We start from the raw sequence: 15,757 nt of genomic DNA, 5'->3' as shown, positions 1-15,757 counted from the left end.
TAGAAGTAGATGGTTTGGAACACAAGGTATTTGTGTGTTGAGTGTCTGCCATCCCTTTCTAACCGCTGTGACATGAGATATTGGATGATCCTGTCATAGGTAAACCTATCTCAACAGCTGAAATCCATAGCTTTCTGTGGGTTTTCAGGCCATGTGGCCATGTTCTAGAAGAGCTTATTCCTGATGTTTTGCTGGCCTCTGTGGCTGGATTGTCAGAGCATGCTGGCATGGAAGAGAGTTGGGTATATACATTCTGTGTGACTCCAGGTTGGGAGGAGTGATTTCCATGTTAATCTGTGTCACACAATACACACACACACACAACCACTCTTTTCCATGCCAGCATTCTCTGATGATGCCAGCCACAGATGCTGACGAAATGTCAGGAAGAAACTCTTCTAAAACATGGCCACATAGCCCCAAAAAACCCCCAAAAAACTATATATGCCGGCCGTGAAAGTCTTTGACTTCACAGCTGAAATCCATTTTGAAAGCAAATTTTGGTCTGGGTTCTCACAGAGATGGTCAAATAGTATCTCTAACACTTCACTTCTGAGGTTGCACATATGATTGAATCTGCTGTCTACAAAGGAATAATGAAAACTAATTCCCAGCACATAAAAATCTAGTATGTCAAGAAAGCTCTAGTTCTGCCTTCATCCCGCTCTCAGATTCTATGTGCAGAAATCAAGTAGGTGGGTTTTTTTAAGTCCCCCAAACAAACAAAATAAGGACGGTGGTGTCATCATGGAATGGTCATTTTGCAAGGCCTTTGGGAGAGAACTGCATATATACCACAACTTCAGAGAAGTACAGAAAAAGACCTCCCAGGATGTGGCTTTGAGGTGCAAGATTCAGCTTCTTGAGAAATGATGGTTTTAAATTTTAATATATAATATTTTTGTATCTTTTTTTGGCATCTTTGCATATAAGGACATCACATTTTTTTTCTGGGCACATTCTATATGTAGGGAGGGTCTCGGATCTATTCTGCCTGGCTATTAGTTTGTCTATATATCTATTTGAAGGAGTGGATAAAATTACTTTTTTTTGGCAGTAACACATGCAGGCTGGCAGTGGTTCTGAAAGTCACAGTCTCTCAGCCTCAGAGGATGGCAATTCCACTATTCCACTGTTCAACAGTTCTTACAATAAATCTTTTTTTCTATAGCTTGAAACCATTGCTCCATGGCTTGTTCTCTGGAGCAGGAGAAAACAAGCTTGCTCCCTCCCCAATATGACATCTCTTCAAATATTTAAACAGGGATATGATATCACCTCTTAACCTTCTCTTCTCCAGGATAAACATCCCCAGCTCCCTAGGTATCTCCTCGTAAGGCATGGTTTCCAGACCCTTCACCATTTTGGTTGCCCTCCTCTGGATACACTCCAGCTTCCCAACATCCTTTGTTAATTGGGGAGCCCAGAATACACAGTATTCCAGGTGAAGCCTGACCAAAACAGAAGGAAGTGGCACTATTTCTCCCCTTGATCTGGGTGCTGTGCTCTTAGGGATGCAAACTAGAACTTCACTGACGTTTTTGGCATCACACTGTTGACTCATGTTTCGCTACTCAAACCCAGAGATCCTTTTCACACATAGTGCTTTCACAGCAGGTGTTACTCGTCGTATAGCTGTGAATTTCTATTTGCCTGCCCAAATGTAGTCCCTTACATTTATCCCTGGTGAAACGCATTGTGTTAATTTTGGCCGCAGCTCTTCAAACTCTTAAGGTCATTTTGAGTTGTAGTCTAAAGAAGTACCATTCCCAAACTTCAGTTGAACCTGTGTAAAGAGAATAGTGTTACCTGTGTGCAACAATCCTGCGGTGCTGTCTCCGAGTGTGAAATATTTCTGTATGTCGAGAAGCACTCCTGTAAGAAAGAAAGAACCCAAACCTGGGATCATGCAATTGTAGAGTTGGAAGGAGTCCAGTGTCTACCATTATAGAAACCTACAGCTAAAGCATCCTTGAAGCTGGCCATCAAATTTTGTTTTAAAAACTTAAACAAAGGAGATCCCAACCCATTCTTCTGAGGGAATCCAACGCCTTTTACTACTAGGCAGCTCTTCCATGGTTTTTTGAATGATAATTACCACAAAATGGAAGGACAACTAGTTTTACTTCTTTATCCCTTACATTTATTTTCCTATCCTTTCTCTAGAATAGTCAATATGACACCCATGCTCCCCATCATCATTTTGGTTTCACAGTGATGGCGAACCTATGGCACGCGTGCCAGAGGTGGCACTCAGAGCCCTCTCTGTGGGCACACATGCTGTCTCCCTCGCACAGAGTTTGTCAGAGTTTCTTACTAGAAAGCCAGAGGGTCGTGGCACTTTGCAATAAATAAGTGGGGTCCAGGTTGCAGTTTGGGCACTCGGCTTCTAAAAGGTTCACCATCACTAGTCTAGCAGGTACTACTGGTTGGCGATTTTGGATCATTCACATTATTTGGATTCTATCCCAGAATCTAGAAATCGGGGAGATATCGTCAGATATTGGGGCACATTCCCATTTTAGAAGTCTGCTGTTGTGATCCAGCATTGAACCAACAAATTTCATAGGTTTTTTGGCACGTTGCCTAGAAGGCTTTGTGTCTTAATCAGGATATAGACCACAAAGGAATGGTCTAACTCCTTGAGATGTTCCTGCACTAACAGACCCATGATCCTTAGCCTGCATAGCCCAAGATGATGGATGCTGGGAGTTGCAGACTAAACACATCTAGAGGTCCTCTTCATTCCCATCCCTGGTATAAGCAAGTTAAGAAGGAACAAATTAAGAAGGTATTTAAAAAATAACTATTACCAAGACAGTTTCTTTTGAATTTAAGTTACAGGAGGGGAGATTTCAGTATCAACAGCTGGGATCAACAGCTGCCAGGGGTTCAAGAGCAATGCTTGAACTCATGGGATCCTGTGGGTCATGCCTGCCTGTTTGTCCAAATCCAAAAGTCCATCAAGTCCATACAGTCACACTGTAGAATGCCTCTCAAATGCTTAGATGTGGCTTTTAAAAGTAACTTTTGAAACATCGGCCTGATACAGACAGGCCAAAATAAAGCTGCTTCAAGTCATTTTGGAGGTATACTGTTTAAAAGATACATGCGTCCTAAGAGTCCGGAAGCCATAGCAAAGCCACGATCCAGTCCTAAGGAATGCAGTGCAGTTTTGGTGCAGCTTCCAGACTCTTAGGACACATGCATCATCGAAACACCATACCTCCAAAGTGACCTGAAGCAGCTTTATTTTGGCCTGTCTGTATAGAGCCTTAGAAAGCATTATATGTTACAATTGTGGATTTTCATTCAGTCCTTACTTTATTTTTGAAACGTGATTTATTGACACTGTCCTGGCCAAAAATTTCACAGTGGTAGAATTAAAAAACCTAACCGTGTTAGTCTGGAAAATCAGTATGCAAAAGGATCTTGCAGCACCTTTGAGACTAAACGAAAGAAAGAAGTTGGGAGCACGACCTTTCGTAGACGTGAGTCTACTTCCTCAGATGTGTGGTCCCCAACTTCTGTCTTTCTGTCTTCTGCGCTACCAACTTCTCTCTTTCAGTTAGTCTCAAAGATGCTGCAAGATCCCTTTGCATACAAAAATCCCGTAGCAACTCACTCAGGGTAACTGTACTGCTTGGAGGGCATGACTCCCAAGATCTATCACCCTCCAGATGTTTTAGATCTCAGCGCTCTGAATCCCTGATGTAGACAAAGTATCATGTTGTAACCCTGTTCATCCGTCCAGCTGTTTAGACAGTTCCTTTAAAGTCTGCACTAAAATCCAGAATGGATTTACCACCCCATTGGAAGAGGAGCCACCAGCCACCAAGGTGGATTGGTCTGATTTAAGTTGGGGTCCAAAGCTTCTGTAGAGTCAAAGGTTGTCCCTCACCATGGAGCAACTGACAATCTTCCTTTAGTCCTACAATGGAAGAAACTCACCTGCGACAAGGAACCAGTCCATGTAATTCACCAGGTTGAGATAGCACAGCACTGCAACAACTAGGTAAGACCTTTTGGTGGGCGACTTAGTGGGTCCCCAAGGCTGTTCGTATGGGTCCATGGTCCCATAAGCCTTCAGGGATAGAGGGGACAGAGGAGGCAGGCCCATGGCTGTCCCCTCCGGCATCACCATTGTGTTCCTAGACGAGATTCAGAGCTGTGCCCGAAACAGTGCTCAGAGCCTGTCTGCTTGCTTACGAGATGCTCAAAACTCACAACTCCAGTGTTGTGTTAGGAGGAACCTGGCTGTGCTCAGTCATTTCCTGCACACAAACCGGGTGGTGAAAACTTTGCGCTTCCCTTCCAACAATTGTTGCACGCCAGCAGAGGAAAGCAGGTCACTTCTCGAGCGGGACTGCAAAACACTGCTTGGCTTTGCAAGCCAGCCAGGAGCATGAAGAGCTAACCTGGGTTCCTCTCCTTTCTGATGCTCTCAGAAGAGTAAGAGGCGGCTGGCTCAGGCTGTAGGTGTTGTGGGGTGGTAGCCTGAGACACCCCATAACAGCAGTGGCGGTTTCTTCAAGCCTGGTTTCCTGCTACAGTGTCATCACCTGCCAAAATACTGTGCAATCGGAATTGCTCTCTTTCCTTGCGCACCTTCGGAAGCATTCTTACAGCATCCGTTTGTGCAAAAACCTACTTGCACATAGCATTTGGGACTGCCTGCCCACAACCTTCTCCATTCTACCCCCTTTCATTGTTTGGCGCGCACACACACACACACACACACACACACACAGGTGCCCCCCCCCCATTCACAGATATATAAATGAACCCAAATCATTGTGTTGTTTGTTGTTAGCTGCTCTTGAGTCGACTCTGACTGAAGGTGACCCTGTGGATCAGCCATCTCCAAGAATCCCTGTCCTCCATTGCCTTGCCCAGAACCTGCAAGCCCTTGCCCATAAGCCCCTGATCGAGTCTATCCATCTGGTCTGTGGTCTTCCTCTCCTTCTTCTACCTTCTACCTTTCCTAGCATTACTGTTTTTTCTAGTGATTCGTGCCTTCTCATGATGTGGTCAAAGTATGATAGTCTCAACTTGATCATCTTTGCTTCCAAGGAGAAACCTGGTCTGATCTGCCCAAGAACCCATTTGTTTGTCTTCTTCTCTGTCCATGCTATCCTAAGTACTCTTCTCCAGCACCACATTTCGAATGAGTTGATTTTCTTTCTATCTGTTTCCTTCACTGTCCAGTTCTTGCATCCGTACATGGGGATGATGGGGAATACAATGGCCTGGACGATTCTGACTTTAGTGCTCAGTCTTTGGTCTTCAGTATCTTTTCCCATTCTTTCATAGCTGCCCTTCCCATTTCTAGTCTTCTTCTTCTTCTTTCTCGACTGCAGTCTCCATTTTGATCAATGTTTGATCCTAGATATGGGGATTCTTTGACTATTTCAATGTTCTCGTTGCCTAGATTGAATTTGTGTATTTCTTCTATGGTCATTATTTTTATTTTCTTTATGTTCAGCATCAGACCTGCCTTTGCACTTTCATCTTATTAACTGTTCCAATTCCTGAATGTCTTCTGCTAATATTATGGTGTCATCCGCATTTCTTAGGTTGTTAATGTTCCTTCCTCCTATCTTCACACTTCCTTTTCCTGATTCATAGGCCTGTTCCAGACTGCCAAAATAAAGCTGCTTCGGGTCTCTTTGGAGGTATGCTATTTAAATGATGCATGGGTCCTAAGAGTCCGGAGGTCGCGCCAAAGCCACACTCCATTCCTAAGCACTGGAGGGCAGCTTTGGTGCAGCTTCCGGACTCTTAGGACGCATGCATCATTTAAACAGCATACCTCCAAAGAGACCCAAAGCAGCTTTATTTTGGCAGTCTTTAAGAGGCCTTATTCTGCTTTTCTTATGATGTTTTCAGCGTATAAGTTAAACAAGTAATGTGATAGGATGAAGCCTTGCCTGACCCCTTTGGGAACCACCCTGTTTCCCCAAATTCTGTCCTTATAGTAGCCTCTTGCCCTTGCTACAGATTCCTCATCAGGACTATAGATGTAGTGGCATCCTCATGTCTTTGAGTGCTTTCCATAGCTTTTTGCGATCTATACAAACAAATGCTTTGCTGTAGTCTATGAAACACATGCTGATTCTGTTTTGGAATACTTTAGTTTGTTTCATTAACAAGAAGCAAATAATTGCACCGTCAGTTTCAGTTCCATTCCTGAAATAGTTGCTATAGTTTTTTGTGGGGTTTTTTGGGCTATGAGAAGACTGTTCTAGAACATAGAATCATAGAATCGTAAAGTTGGAAGAGACCGCAAGGGCCATCCAGTCCAACCCCATTCTGCCATGCAGGAAATCCAAATCAAAGCATCCCCAGCAGATGGCCATCCAGCCTCTGCTTAAAGACCTCCAAGGAAGGAGACGCCACTACACATAGCCCGGAAAACCCACAAAAAACTATGGATGCCTTCAATGTCACAAGTTCATAAACACTGGAGTTTATCAGACAAGGGAAATTGTAAGTATAATCCAATGGCAATCCGAACGCAATTTTGGGCAGTGGGAAGTCAGTCTGAGCGCAATCATGGGGTTTCACGTTATTGCGTGATAGAGTACCACACGCAATTTCAGGCAATGATAAGCTATTTTTGGACAATGGGAAGTCAGTTCAAATGCAATTCGAATTCACGTAAATTCGCTGAATTAGCGAATTCACGTGAATGCGTTCTGGCCCCACTTTCTTTTCATTTGAAACTAAGAGAAATTCCTCCCGTGTGATAAACTCCATTGTAGTTTTACAGCATCTCAATTTGTATAAAAAAACCTTTTAATTCTGTAATTAATCTGACTTCAAATAAAACTGATTCCACCAACAACAGAAATGAGAAAGAAATAGAAATGACAAGTCTTACCTTGCATCTGAGGGAGTAGACCAATATGAAAGCGTATGCCACGACTTCTTGCACTCAGTTTGTCTCAAAGGTGCTTTGCGGACGGATTCTGCAGACCGACACAGCAATGTCTCTGTTTTCTGTAAATGGCGAGGGACCGTTTTAGTTAGGAGGTGTCAGGGATTTGCGTTATGTTTCCCAGCTGGTTGTTGGTTCCAAGGTGTCTTTGGAATGTAATCGGTTTCTGTAACTTTGTCACTTTCAAATCCAGGCCTGTAGAGGGATGCTTCAAGAGGTGATACTCCTAAACACCGCCTTGAGTCCCTGTATTGGGAGAAAGGAGGGATATAAGAAAATGCAATCCATTTTACTCAGAATAAAACTTTTGTCAAGGCTCTCTGTTAAGTATTTTTGGATACTCAGCACACAGACTGGATGGCAATCTGTTGGGAGTGTTTTGACTGAGAGTTCCCGCATGGCAGGGGCTTGGACTGGATGGTCCTTGGGGGTCTCTTCCAACTCTTGGATTCTATGATCACATTGTGCATTTTGTATAATATGTAATGTGAGAGTCCATAATACAGGGAGGCCACTAGGTGTCACCAGAATATATGTTAAAATAACTCTAGGCTAGTTGTTGTTGTTGTTGTTGTTGTTGTGAAGCCCTAAAGTCATTTCTGACTTATGGTGACCCCAAGGCAAATCTATGACAGGGTTTTCTTGGGCGAAGCAAGGCAGGTCACACTCTCCGAGGCTGAGAGAATGTGATTTGCCCAAGGTACTGTAGCCAAGTGGGGAATTCAAATCCTGGTCTCCCAGTGTCCCAGTCCAACAATAAAGATGCGAATAAAGATAGAGTCGATGACGCTGATGTATTCGAAGCACGTTCAAGGCATGCAGAGTTTTATCTTGGGTCTGTTTGCATTTATACAATCTGAAGAGAGACCAGAGTAGAATTTACCTCCCCAGCGCAGGAGTCATTTGAATGAAGATTGTGTGGCGTAGTGGTTTGAGTGTTGGACTATGACTCCGGAGACCAGAGTTTGAATCCCTGCTGAGCCATGAAACCCACGGGGTGACCTTAGCCGGGTCACACTCTCTCAGCCTCAGAGGATGGCAATGGCAAACCCTGTCTGAAGACACTTGCCAAGAAAACCCTGCGATAGGGTCACCTTAGGGTTGAGTTAAGTCGGAAACGACTTGAAGGCACGCAACAACATCAACAAATGCTAGTTAAAGTGGGATCAAGCTGTTATACATTTGCAGTGCAGAGCCAAATTTAGTCCTCTCCGACTTGTTCACCAGTGTCCCATTAAAGAAATAACTTTAGCAATTTTCTGACGTCCCAGACAGCCTAGATAGGGTTATCTTTTTCCGATTCCGCCCAACGCTGTACCAATGGCCTTGCTCCACAAGCGAAGGGGATCTGTAACCTTGAGAAAGATTTCCTGGTTCTGTTGCAATGTTAACATGGATCTTGCCCCCGGCTATGACAAAATTACTTCTTGTTTACTCTCTCCTGTTCAGAGAAGATAAAACCTGCAGCAGAGTCAGACGCAAGGCTGCAAAAGGAGCTGCTACATAGGGAATGCACATAGCAGGACCTTCTCAGTGGCCACTCCTAGATTTTAATTGAAAATAATAATACTTGCAAGCCGCTCTGAGAGCCTTTAGGGCTGAAGGGTGGGGTATAAATATTGAGGTAATAATAATAATAATAATAATAATAATAATAATAATGGAGCTCCCTTATAAGGGAAGCCAGTCAATCTAGTTTCCTTGCGTTGCCCCTCTATGTACAGGCATTTTTATTCACCGGGGCTTTTGCTATCTACTATAGATCTCTTTCACCCCACATAGTTATAGCACAGTGGCTGCAGCTGCCACACTGCAGAACTAATGCAGTTTGACACTGCTTTAACCAGGGACGTAGCTAGGATTTTAGGAAGGGGGGGGTCCAGACTAAGTGCCACCATTATAATGGGGCTTGGGTGCGGCGGCACAGCAGCACACACCATTCATTTTTCTAATGGAAGGGGGGTCCGGACCCCAAGAACCACCACCCCTTGGCTATGTCCCTGCTTTAACTGCCATGGCTCCAGCGGTATCTGGCAGAGCAGACTAAACAGCTCTGAATACTACAAATCCCAGAATTCCATGGCACTGGAAATAAAGCTGCATTCATTGTGCAGCGTGGATGCAGCCTGTCGTTTCATTTTGACTGCCTCAGATGCATCCTACGGAAACCTGGGATTTGTCGTTTCATGATATCTTTAAACTCCTGCACTGGAGAGCTGTAGTAGCTCTCCAAACTACAAATCCCAGGATCCTGTAGGATGCAATCCTAGCAGTTAGGGTGGAATCCAAGTGTTATTATTGTGCAAGTAGATTTTAACACGATTGGTGCTTTTATATCCTCCTCCTTCCCCTCTTCTGTTTTAACTGGATGGGTTTTTTAAACCAGATTTGTTGCCAATGTAATGATTAACCCTTATTTCTTTGGGGTGACTGATCTCTATCTGTTTTCTCCACCCTTGATCTTTATTAAATATGTTTTTTAATTTGTTTTATCTAAATTCTGATGCTTTACTTTACCTGTTAAGGTATATACTCGACTATAAGTCGACCTCCTATACAAGTCGAGGACAGGTTTTGGGGCCGAGATTATGGATTTTATTGTGATCCATGGGAAAACTTAGGGGCAGATAACAAAGTACGTAAAAGATGATGCAAAGGAAAACAATGCTAAAGAACTTAGACAATTCTGGCAGGCATAACTATTTGTGCTCATCCTAAAGGCTGGATAGATGAGAGAGTGGAGGGGATCCATGCTTCTCTTTGGTGCGCTCAGGATGGACTCTATCACTCTATTCAGAGAAAGGGGATGGCTCCATTATATCCTTAGGACTGGAGCGTGGCTTTGGCATGACTTCTGGACTCTTAGGACGCATGCATCATTTAAACAGCATATCTCCAAAGTGACCTGAAGCAGCTTTATTTTGGCCTGTCTGTATGGGGCCTATATAACCAAAAGGACATGACATTTTACTGTAAAGATGTGACTTTATCCCTCAATAACCTAGCTGTCGTTGGGCCTTCGAGGCAAATCTGACCTATGGCAACCGTAAGGTATGGTTTTCCTGGCAAGATTTTATCTGCCATTGCCTTCCTCTGAAGCTGAGAGAGTGCGTCTTGCCCAAAGTCACCCAGTGGGTTTGCATATCCAGAAAGGGATTTGAACCCTGGCCTCTCAGACTCCTAGCTCAATCCTCAAACCACTACACCAGCTGGATCTTCATTATTCTTAGTCATCTTTATTGCCGTTTTGGTACTTCCCATGCTGCCAAGCCTATGATGGGATTGCTCTTTCGGCAGATGGGAGAAGAAAGAGGTAGCCTTCCAGTGACTAGTCGGTTTCTGTTCTTGCCCACAATAGTCAACTCTCTAGTTTGGCCACTATTTCTGTCACCCACATCTTGGAGAACAGAGGCTGGGGAGAGGCTGAGTGTAGGAAGGGGAGGACTGGAAGCCCAGTGTGAATCCGCCACCCTGCCAGTTGTCAAAAGCACATCAATCTGAATGCCACTGATATGGTGAGAAGCCACTGTGATCCACCCGTAGATCACAGGTGCTCATCAAAATTTGGGAATGTTACTTTTTGGGACTACAACCCCTAGAATCCCTGAGCCAGCATTTGAAATTTGCAGTACTCTGGGCATTGAAGTCCAATGAACACTACCTCGGAGAGTAGTGGAATCTCCTTCTTTAGAGGTCTTTAAACAGGGGCTGGATGGCCATCTGTTGGGGATGGTTTGATTATGAGTTCCTGCATGGCAGGGTTTGCAGGTTTTACCTTCTTTGAACAGGAGACTATGTGTGAAAGGGATCTTTCCAAGTAGACCACAAGTTGAACATGAGTTAACAGTGCGATGCGGCAGCTAAAAAGGCCAAGGCAATTTTAGGCTGCATCAATAGAAGTATAGTGTCTAGATCAAGGGAAGTAATAGTGCCACTCTATTCTGCTTTGGTCAGCCCCCACCTGGAATAATCCTGTGTCCAGTTCTAGGCATCACAGTTCAAAAAGGATGTTGAGAAACTGGGGCATGTTCAAAGGAGGGCAACTAAAATGGTGAAGGGCCTGGAAACCATGCCTTATGAGGAAAGACTTCGGGAGCTGGAGATGTTTAGCCTGGAGAAGAGAAAGCTAAGAGGTGACATGATAGCCCTGTTTAAGTATTTGAAGGGGTGTCACACTGAGGATGGAGTAAGCTTGTTTTCTTCTGCTCCAGAGACTAGAACATGCACATCTCTCAGGGATGCTTTGTGTGTGAGTTCCTGCATGGCATGGGGTTGGACTGGATGGCCCTTGTGGTCTCTTCCAACTCTATGATTCTATACAGCTTCATCAAAGGAACAGGAAGGCCCTTAAACCATAAATAAATTTGGAAATGAATACATTTTGAAAGTTTGAGCGTGCCTGAATCTGTGGAAGAGTTCCATTCCAAACCTTAGATTCCCCAGACAGGTGAACGATGAAGTCGTCAGGGGAAAACGATTGCTTTGCTTCACTTTGCGCCCACTTGCAAAATTCTCAGTAAATAAGCCAATAATGAAGAATCCAAGAGGTGCGGGTGACAGTAATGGCCCTGTTTTGTTTGGGAAATTACGTTTGTTTCCCCAAGGCTCAGCACCCATGAGATTCGCTTCCAATTACAGCCTCCAAAGGTTATGCCTGCAGCGGCTGCTCTGAGCAGAGTGTTGATGGAATTGCTGTGAAGTTTGGCTTGGAGCTCAGGAGTTAAAGCCGCAGCGACTCCTCGGGTTTCATCTCCATTGGGAAACTTCCCTATGTTGTAGTGTAGCAACTACAGCTGATAGTGCCTGTGGTCCATTTCAAGGCCTGTCATCTGTTGCAATTGGTTAGCGCTGAGGTTTGCAGATTAGAAGGGCATGCGCTCTTGGGTTATTTGCAATTCTGTTTTGTTTGGGGGCTCGGATCGTCCTTGGAAAAGTTGCTCCACTGTTACTCCCCAGCCAACTCCAGAGGTGCCATTATCGTGTCGTGGGAACAGCAACTTTGGCCGCTTATCTAGGAACTGTTACTTTGTTGGACAACTCTCTGGAGAAAAGAGCTCTCTATGAACAAAATGTAGACCGATGCAATTTAAAAACAAGCAAAACATTTAGCTCATCATTCGCTTTAACTCGCTGGAATCTCAGAGGAGAAGCAATGACTAATTATTGCCTGAAAGCAGGGTGTATAATAGTGGAATCCAAGTGGTGTAAAAACTCCACAGGCTCTGCAGGTGCAGGCATAAACCGCCCGGCTGTACAGCAGGACTGCTGCAAATGTGTCTCCTAAGGACAAAGGGCTCAAACAGACAGGCCAAAATAAAGCTGCTTCAGGTCACTTTGGAGGTATGCTGCTTAAATGAAGGCGCATCTTAAGAGGCCAGAAGCTGCACCAAAGCTGCGCTCCAGTACTTAGGACTGGAGCATGGCTTTGGCACGGCTTCTGGCCTCTTAGGACGCATACATCATTTAAACAGCATACCTCCAAAGTGACCTGAAGCAGCTTTATTTTGGCCTGTCTGTTCGGGCCCAAAGACATAAGGGAGCATGCCCATGAACAACTTAGGGAGCTGGGTATGTTTAGCCTGGAGAAGAGATGGTTAAGAGGTAATAAGATAGCTCTGTTTAAGTATTTGAAGGGGTGTCACATTGAGGATTGAAAATGAAACAATTTTTGTGAATTCGCTTGTTATTGAATTCACAAAAATCAGGAGTCACTCTGGATTGGCTTTGGCTCTGGCTCGGAAGTACTCCCCATAGAAAGCAATCATATCATATCATGTTTTAGTGTGAATTTGTATGGTTAGACCAGGAGTGACTTCGCAATGGAGCTGCAAAACCCATCGTGTGATATCATCCTCTGATTCTATGAATGAAAATATGCACACTAAACAAACCAAATGTTTTCATTCATATACTCCATCAAGGCCTGGGCCGCAATATCCAGATGCGCTGTAAAGGGGACCACAAGGGTAAAAAGCCTGAGAACCACTGAGACACAGGATTTCCAGAGGCAAGGCAGAGCTTTCCAAAATGTGTAATGATACAGAGAGGGCTCAGAGAGTGTTCCTTGGCGGGAGAACTCAGGTGTTCCAGATCTGATGCTGTTTTCAGTTCCTTAGTACTGGCAAGAGACTTTGCTGGGATGAACAATTGTGGGTTGTTGTTGTATTTCCCCCCCTTTCAGCTTCAACAACAAACTTGCTTTCCAAATTGGCAACCTCCAAAGACAGCATGTTCCTTGAATTCTTTCTAGCCTTCCAAAAAAACCCCAACCCTCTTTGCATCAGACATGTTGCCTTTTGTGCAATTTACTGCTGTTACACTCACACTGTACACAATATCTGACGCAGACATCCAGCCCGGTCTGTGCTTGCCAGTTCTTGTAACAACGACTAAGCGATTGGTGTTCCTGGGCCAGACGTGGATGGGATGTGCATCGAACTGATCTGCAGGGGATTAGATGTCTTTCTCCCCCTTTCCCCGCAGGGAAGTCTCCCCTGGCCAAGATTACTGGAAAGAAAACAAGGACTTGGCCGCGGCCCAGAAAACCCTGCCGATGAACTCATGGCTCTGCTTTCCAGATGATTCAACGTTCCACATTCTGGGTTGGTCACACACCGACACACGTCTGCCGAGGCGCCAAGGCAAGGTAAAGCCGGGCCGCCTGTGACAAAGCGAGCGCGAGGCAGCCGGAGCAGCATTTTGCCTCCAGAATGCGTGAAGAAAACACAAAGACATTTGCATGGCATCAGGCACTCCAACTGTTCTCTGTTTATTTCAGCACATGCTCTCTTTCCCTGGTAAATTCCTGTTGTCTGGTAAATCAGAAGAAGCTCAAGAGTGGAGTGCTGGAGATATCATCCTTTGAGGGTCTTTGGGGTGCAACATTACCTTCATCCAACACTGTTGCCCGCTCCTGCTTCATGCACGACATTTGGTACCAGTTTTCCCGAGGCTGAGAATGTAAACCACTGTGTGACTTTTGCAATGTTTTAGTGGTCCCAATAGCTGGCCTTGAGGTTTAGGTACAGATTTCCAAGACTTATTGTGGAGGATGGTTTTTTAGCAGACTGTTCCCAGTCACTCACCGCTGGGACAGAATCCAAAGCATTTGTTCTCGATACCAAGTCTGTAGTAAAGATTAATGGCTGGGATGAAGAGGTGAGAGAATTTAATCCTTGCAAAACCAAAACATCCAGCCAAACCCCAGGTTTTGAATGAAGCTTTATTTAGCTTCTGGAAATATGGAAAAAAATCAAATCTGTATAAGCTGCAGTAGGCCGCCTTCCAAAATCAGAGACCTCTAGATGAGTTTAACTATATAATTCCCGTTATAAGTTGTATGCAACCAGCAAGGATGGCATCATGGGAGTTGCAGTCCAACATACGTGGAAGCTACCAGGTTGAGGAAGGCTACCTTTCTGGAGAAGTTCCAGGGTATAATTGTGTGTGTGGATGACTTTAAATGCACACGTTGGGAGAGAGGTGCCCAAAGCAACATAAGCTATAGAGATCTTTTGAGAAAGTGGTGTTGTTGGGGCAATCATAGAATCATAGAGTTGGAAGATACCCCAAGGGCCATCCAGTCCAACTGCCTGCCATGCAGGAACTCACAATCAAAGCATCCCCAACAGATGGCCATCCAACCTCTGTTTAAAGACCTCAAAAGGAGGAGACTCCCCTACACTCTGAGAGTATCTTCCACTGTTGAACAGCCCTTACTGTCAAGAAGTTCCCCCTAATGTTAAGATGGAATCTCTTTAAGCTTGCATCCATTGTTCCGGGTCCTGTTCTCTGGAGCAGCAGAAAACAAGCTTGCTCCCTCCCCAATATGACATCTCTTCAAATACTTAAACAGGGATATGATATCACCTCTTAACCTTCTCTTCTCCAGGCTAAACATCCCCAGCTCCTTAGGTCTCTCCTCGTATGGCATGGTTTCCAGACCCTTCACCATATTAGTCGCCCTCCTTTGGACACATTCCAGTTTCAAGATTCAACTGATTGTGAATTGCCATGGGTCAATAAGGGTTCTTATTCATTAATGGAGGCCAAGTGACAACACCTCCCTACCAGCCTAGTTAGATGGGACAAGAGATGTGAAATTGGATATGTTTCCTTTTGGTACCAGAGTAGAAAGGGGCTTCAATTGGGGCGTGCAGCGCGATGCTGTGTCAGAGAGAAACCATAGAAGGGATAGTCTAAGAAAAGGTCCTAAAGAGAAAAGATATACAACTAAGCACAAAAGTCATAATCGGGTAAGCAATTGTATTCCCCATTACTATGTGTGAATGCAAGAGCTGGACAGTTAAGAAAATGGATAGAAGGAAAATAAATTCATTCAAGATGTGGTGCTGAAGATACCATACAAAGCCCAAAGGTCAAACAAATAAGTCTTAGAACAGAGCTAGCCTGGAAGCCAACACGATTAAACTGAGGCTGTCATACTTTGGCCACATCTTGAGAAGACACAACTCATTTGAAAAGACCATAACGCTAGGGAAGGTGGAGGGAGAAAGAAAGGAAGACCACACACTAGATGGATGGACTCCATTAAGCAGGTCATGGGTATGAATCCGAAAGAACTAAGAAAAGTAGTGGAAGATAGGGGGTCCTGAAGATATCTCATCGAGATCGACTTAACGGTGGTTAACCACAACAACAAATCTGCACTGCACAGTTGCACAGTTACAAAAGTTGGGCATGTCGACGACGAGAAGTCATGTCTTTCTGGCTTTGTCACCAAAATGTCCAAAATGTGGTTTTCAGTTGTAGAATCAGGGGTGAGATGTTGTGATCTGTGGGCCACACATGGCCCTT

General features: G+C 44.5%; 1 protein-coding gene across 2 annotated transcripts in view; it reads right to left on the bottom strand.

Annotated features, from left to right (window-relative positions):
• Positions 1–15,757, bottom strand: part of SPNS3 (SPNS lysolipid transporter 3, sphingosine-1-phosphate (putative)) — a 39,767-nt gene that overhangs the window by 18,555 nt on the left and 5,455 nt on the right. For both annotated transcript variants that reach the window (XM_089493322.1, XM_089493321.1), the window contains exons 2-3: positions 6,884–7,186; positions 1,810–1,875 (exon numbers count right to left, since the gene is read on the bottom strand). In XM_089493322.1, the coding sequence (XP_089349448.1) occupies positions 1,810–1,875; positions 6,884–6,890 (73 nt within the window). In that variant the 5' untranslated portion in view covers positions 6,891–7,186. The remainder of the gene's footprint in view (positions 1–1,809; positions 1,876–6,883; positions 7,187–15,757) is intronic.

This window comes from Sceloporus occidentalis, unplaced genomic scaffold (assembly GCF_023333645.1).
Source record: "Sceloporus occidentalis isolate IW3139 unplaced genomic scaffold, rSceOcc1.0.p SCAF_64, whole genome shotgun sequence".
NCBI classification, from domain to species: Eukaryota; Metazoa; Chordata; class Lepidosauria; order Squamata; family Phrynosomatidae; genus Sceloporus; species Sceloporus occidentalis.
The sequence above is the reverse complement of the archived record's forward strand: the minus strand, read 5'-3'. Positions and strand labels throughout refer to the sequence as shown.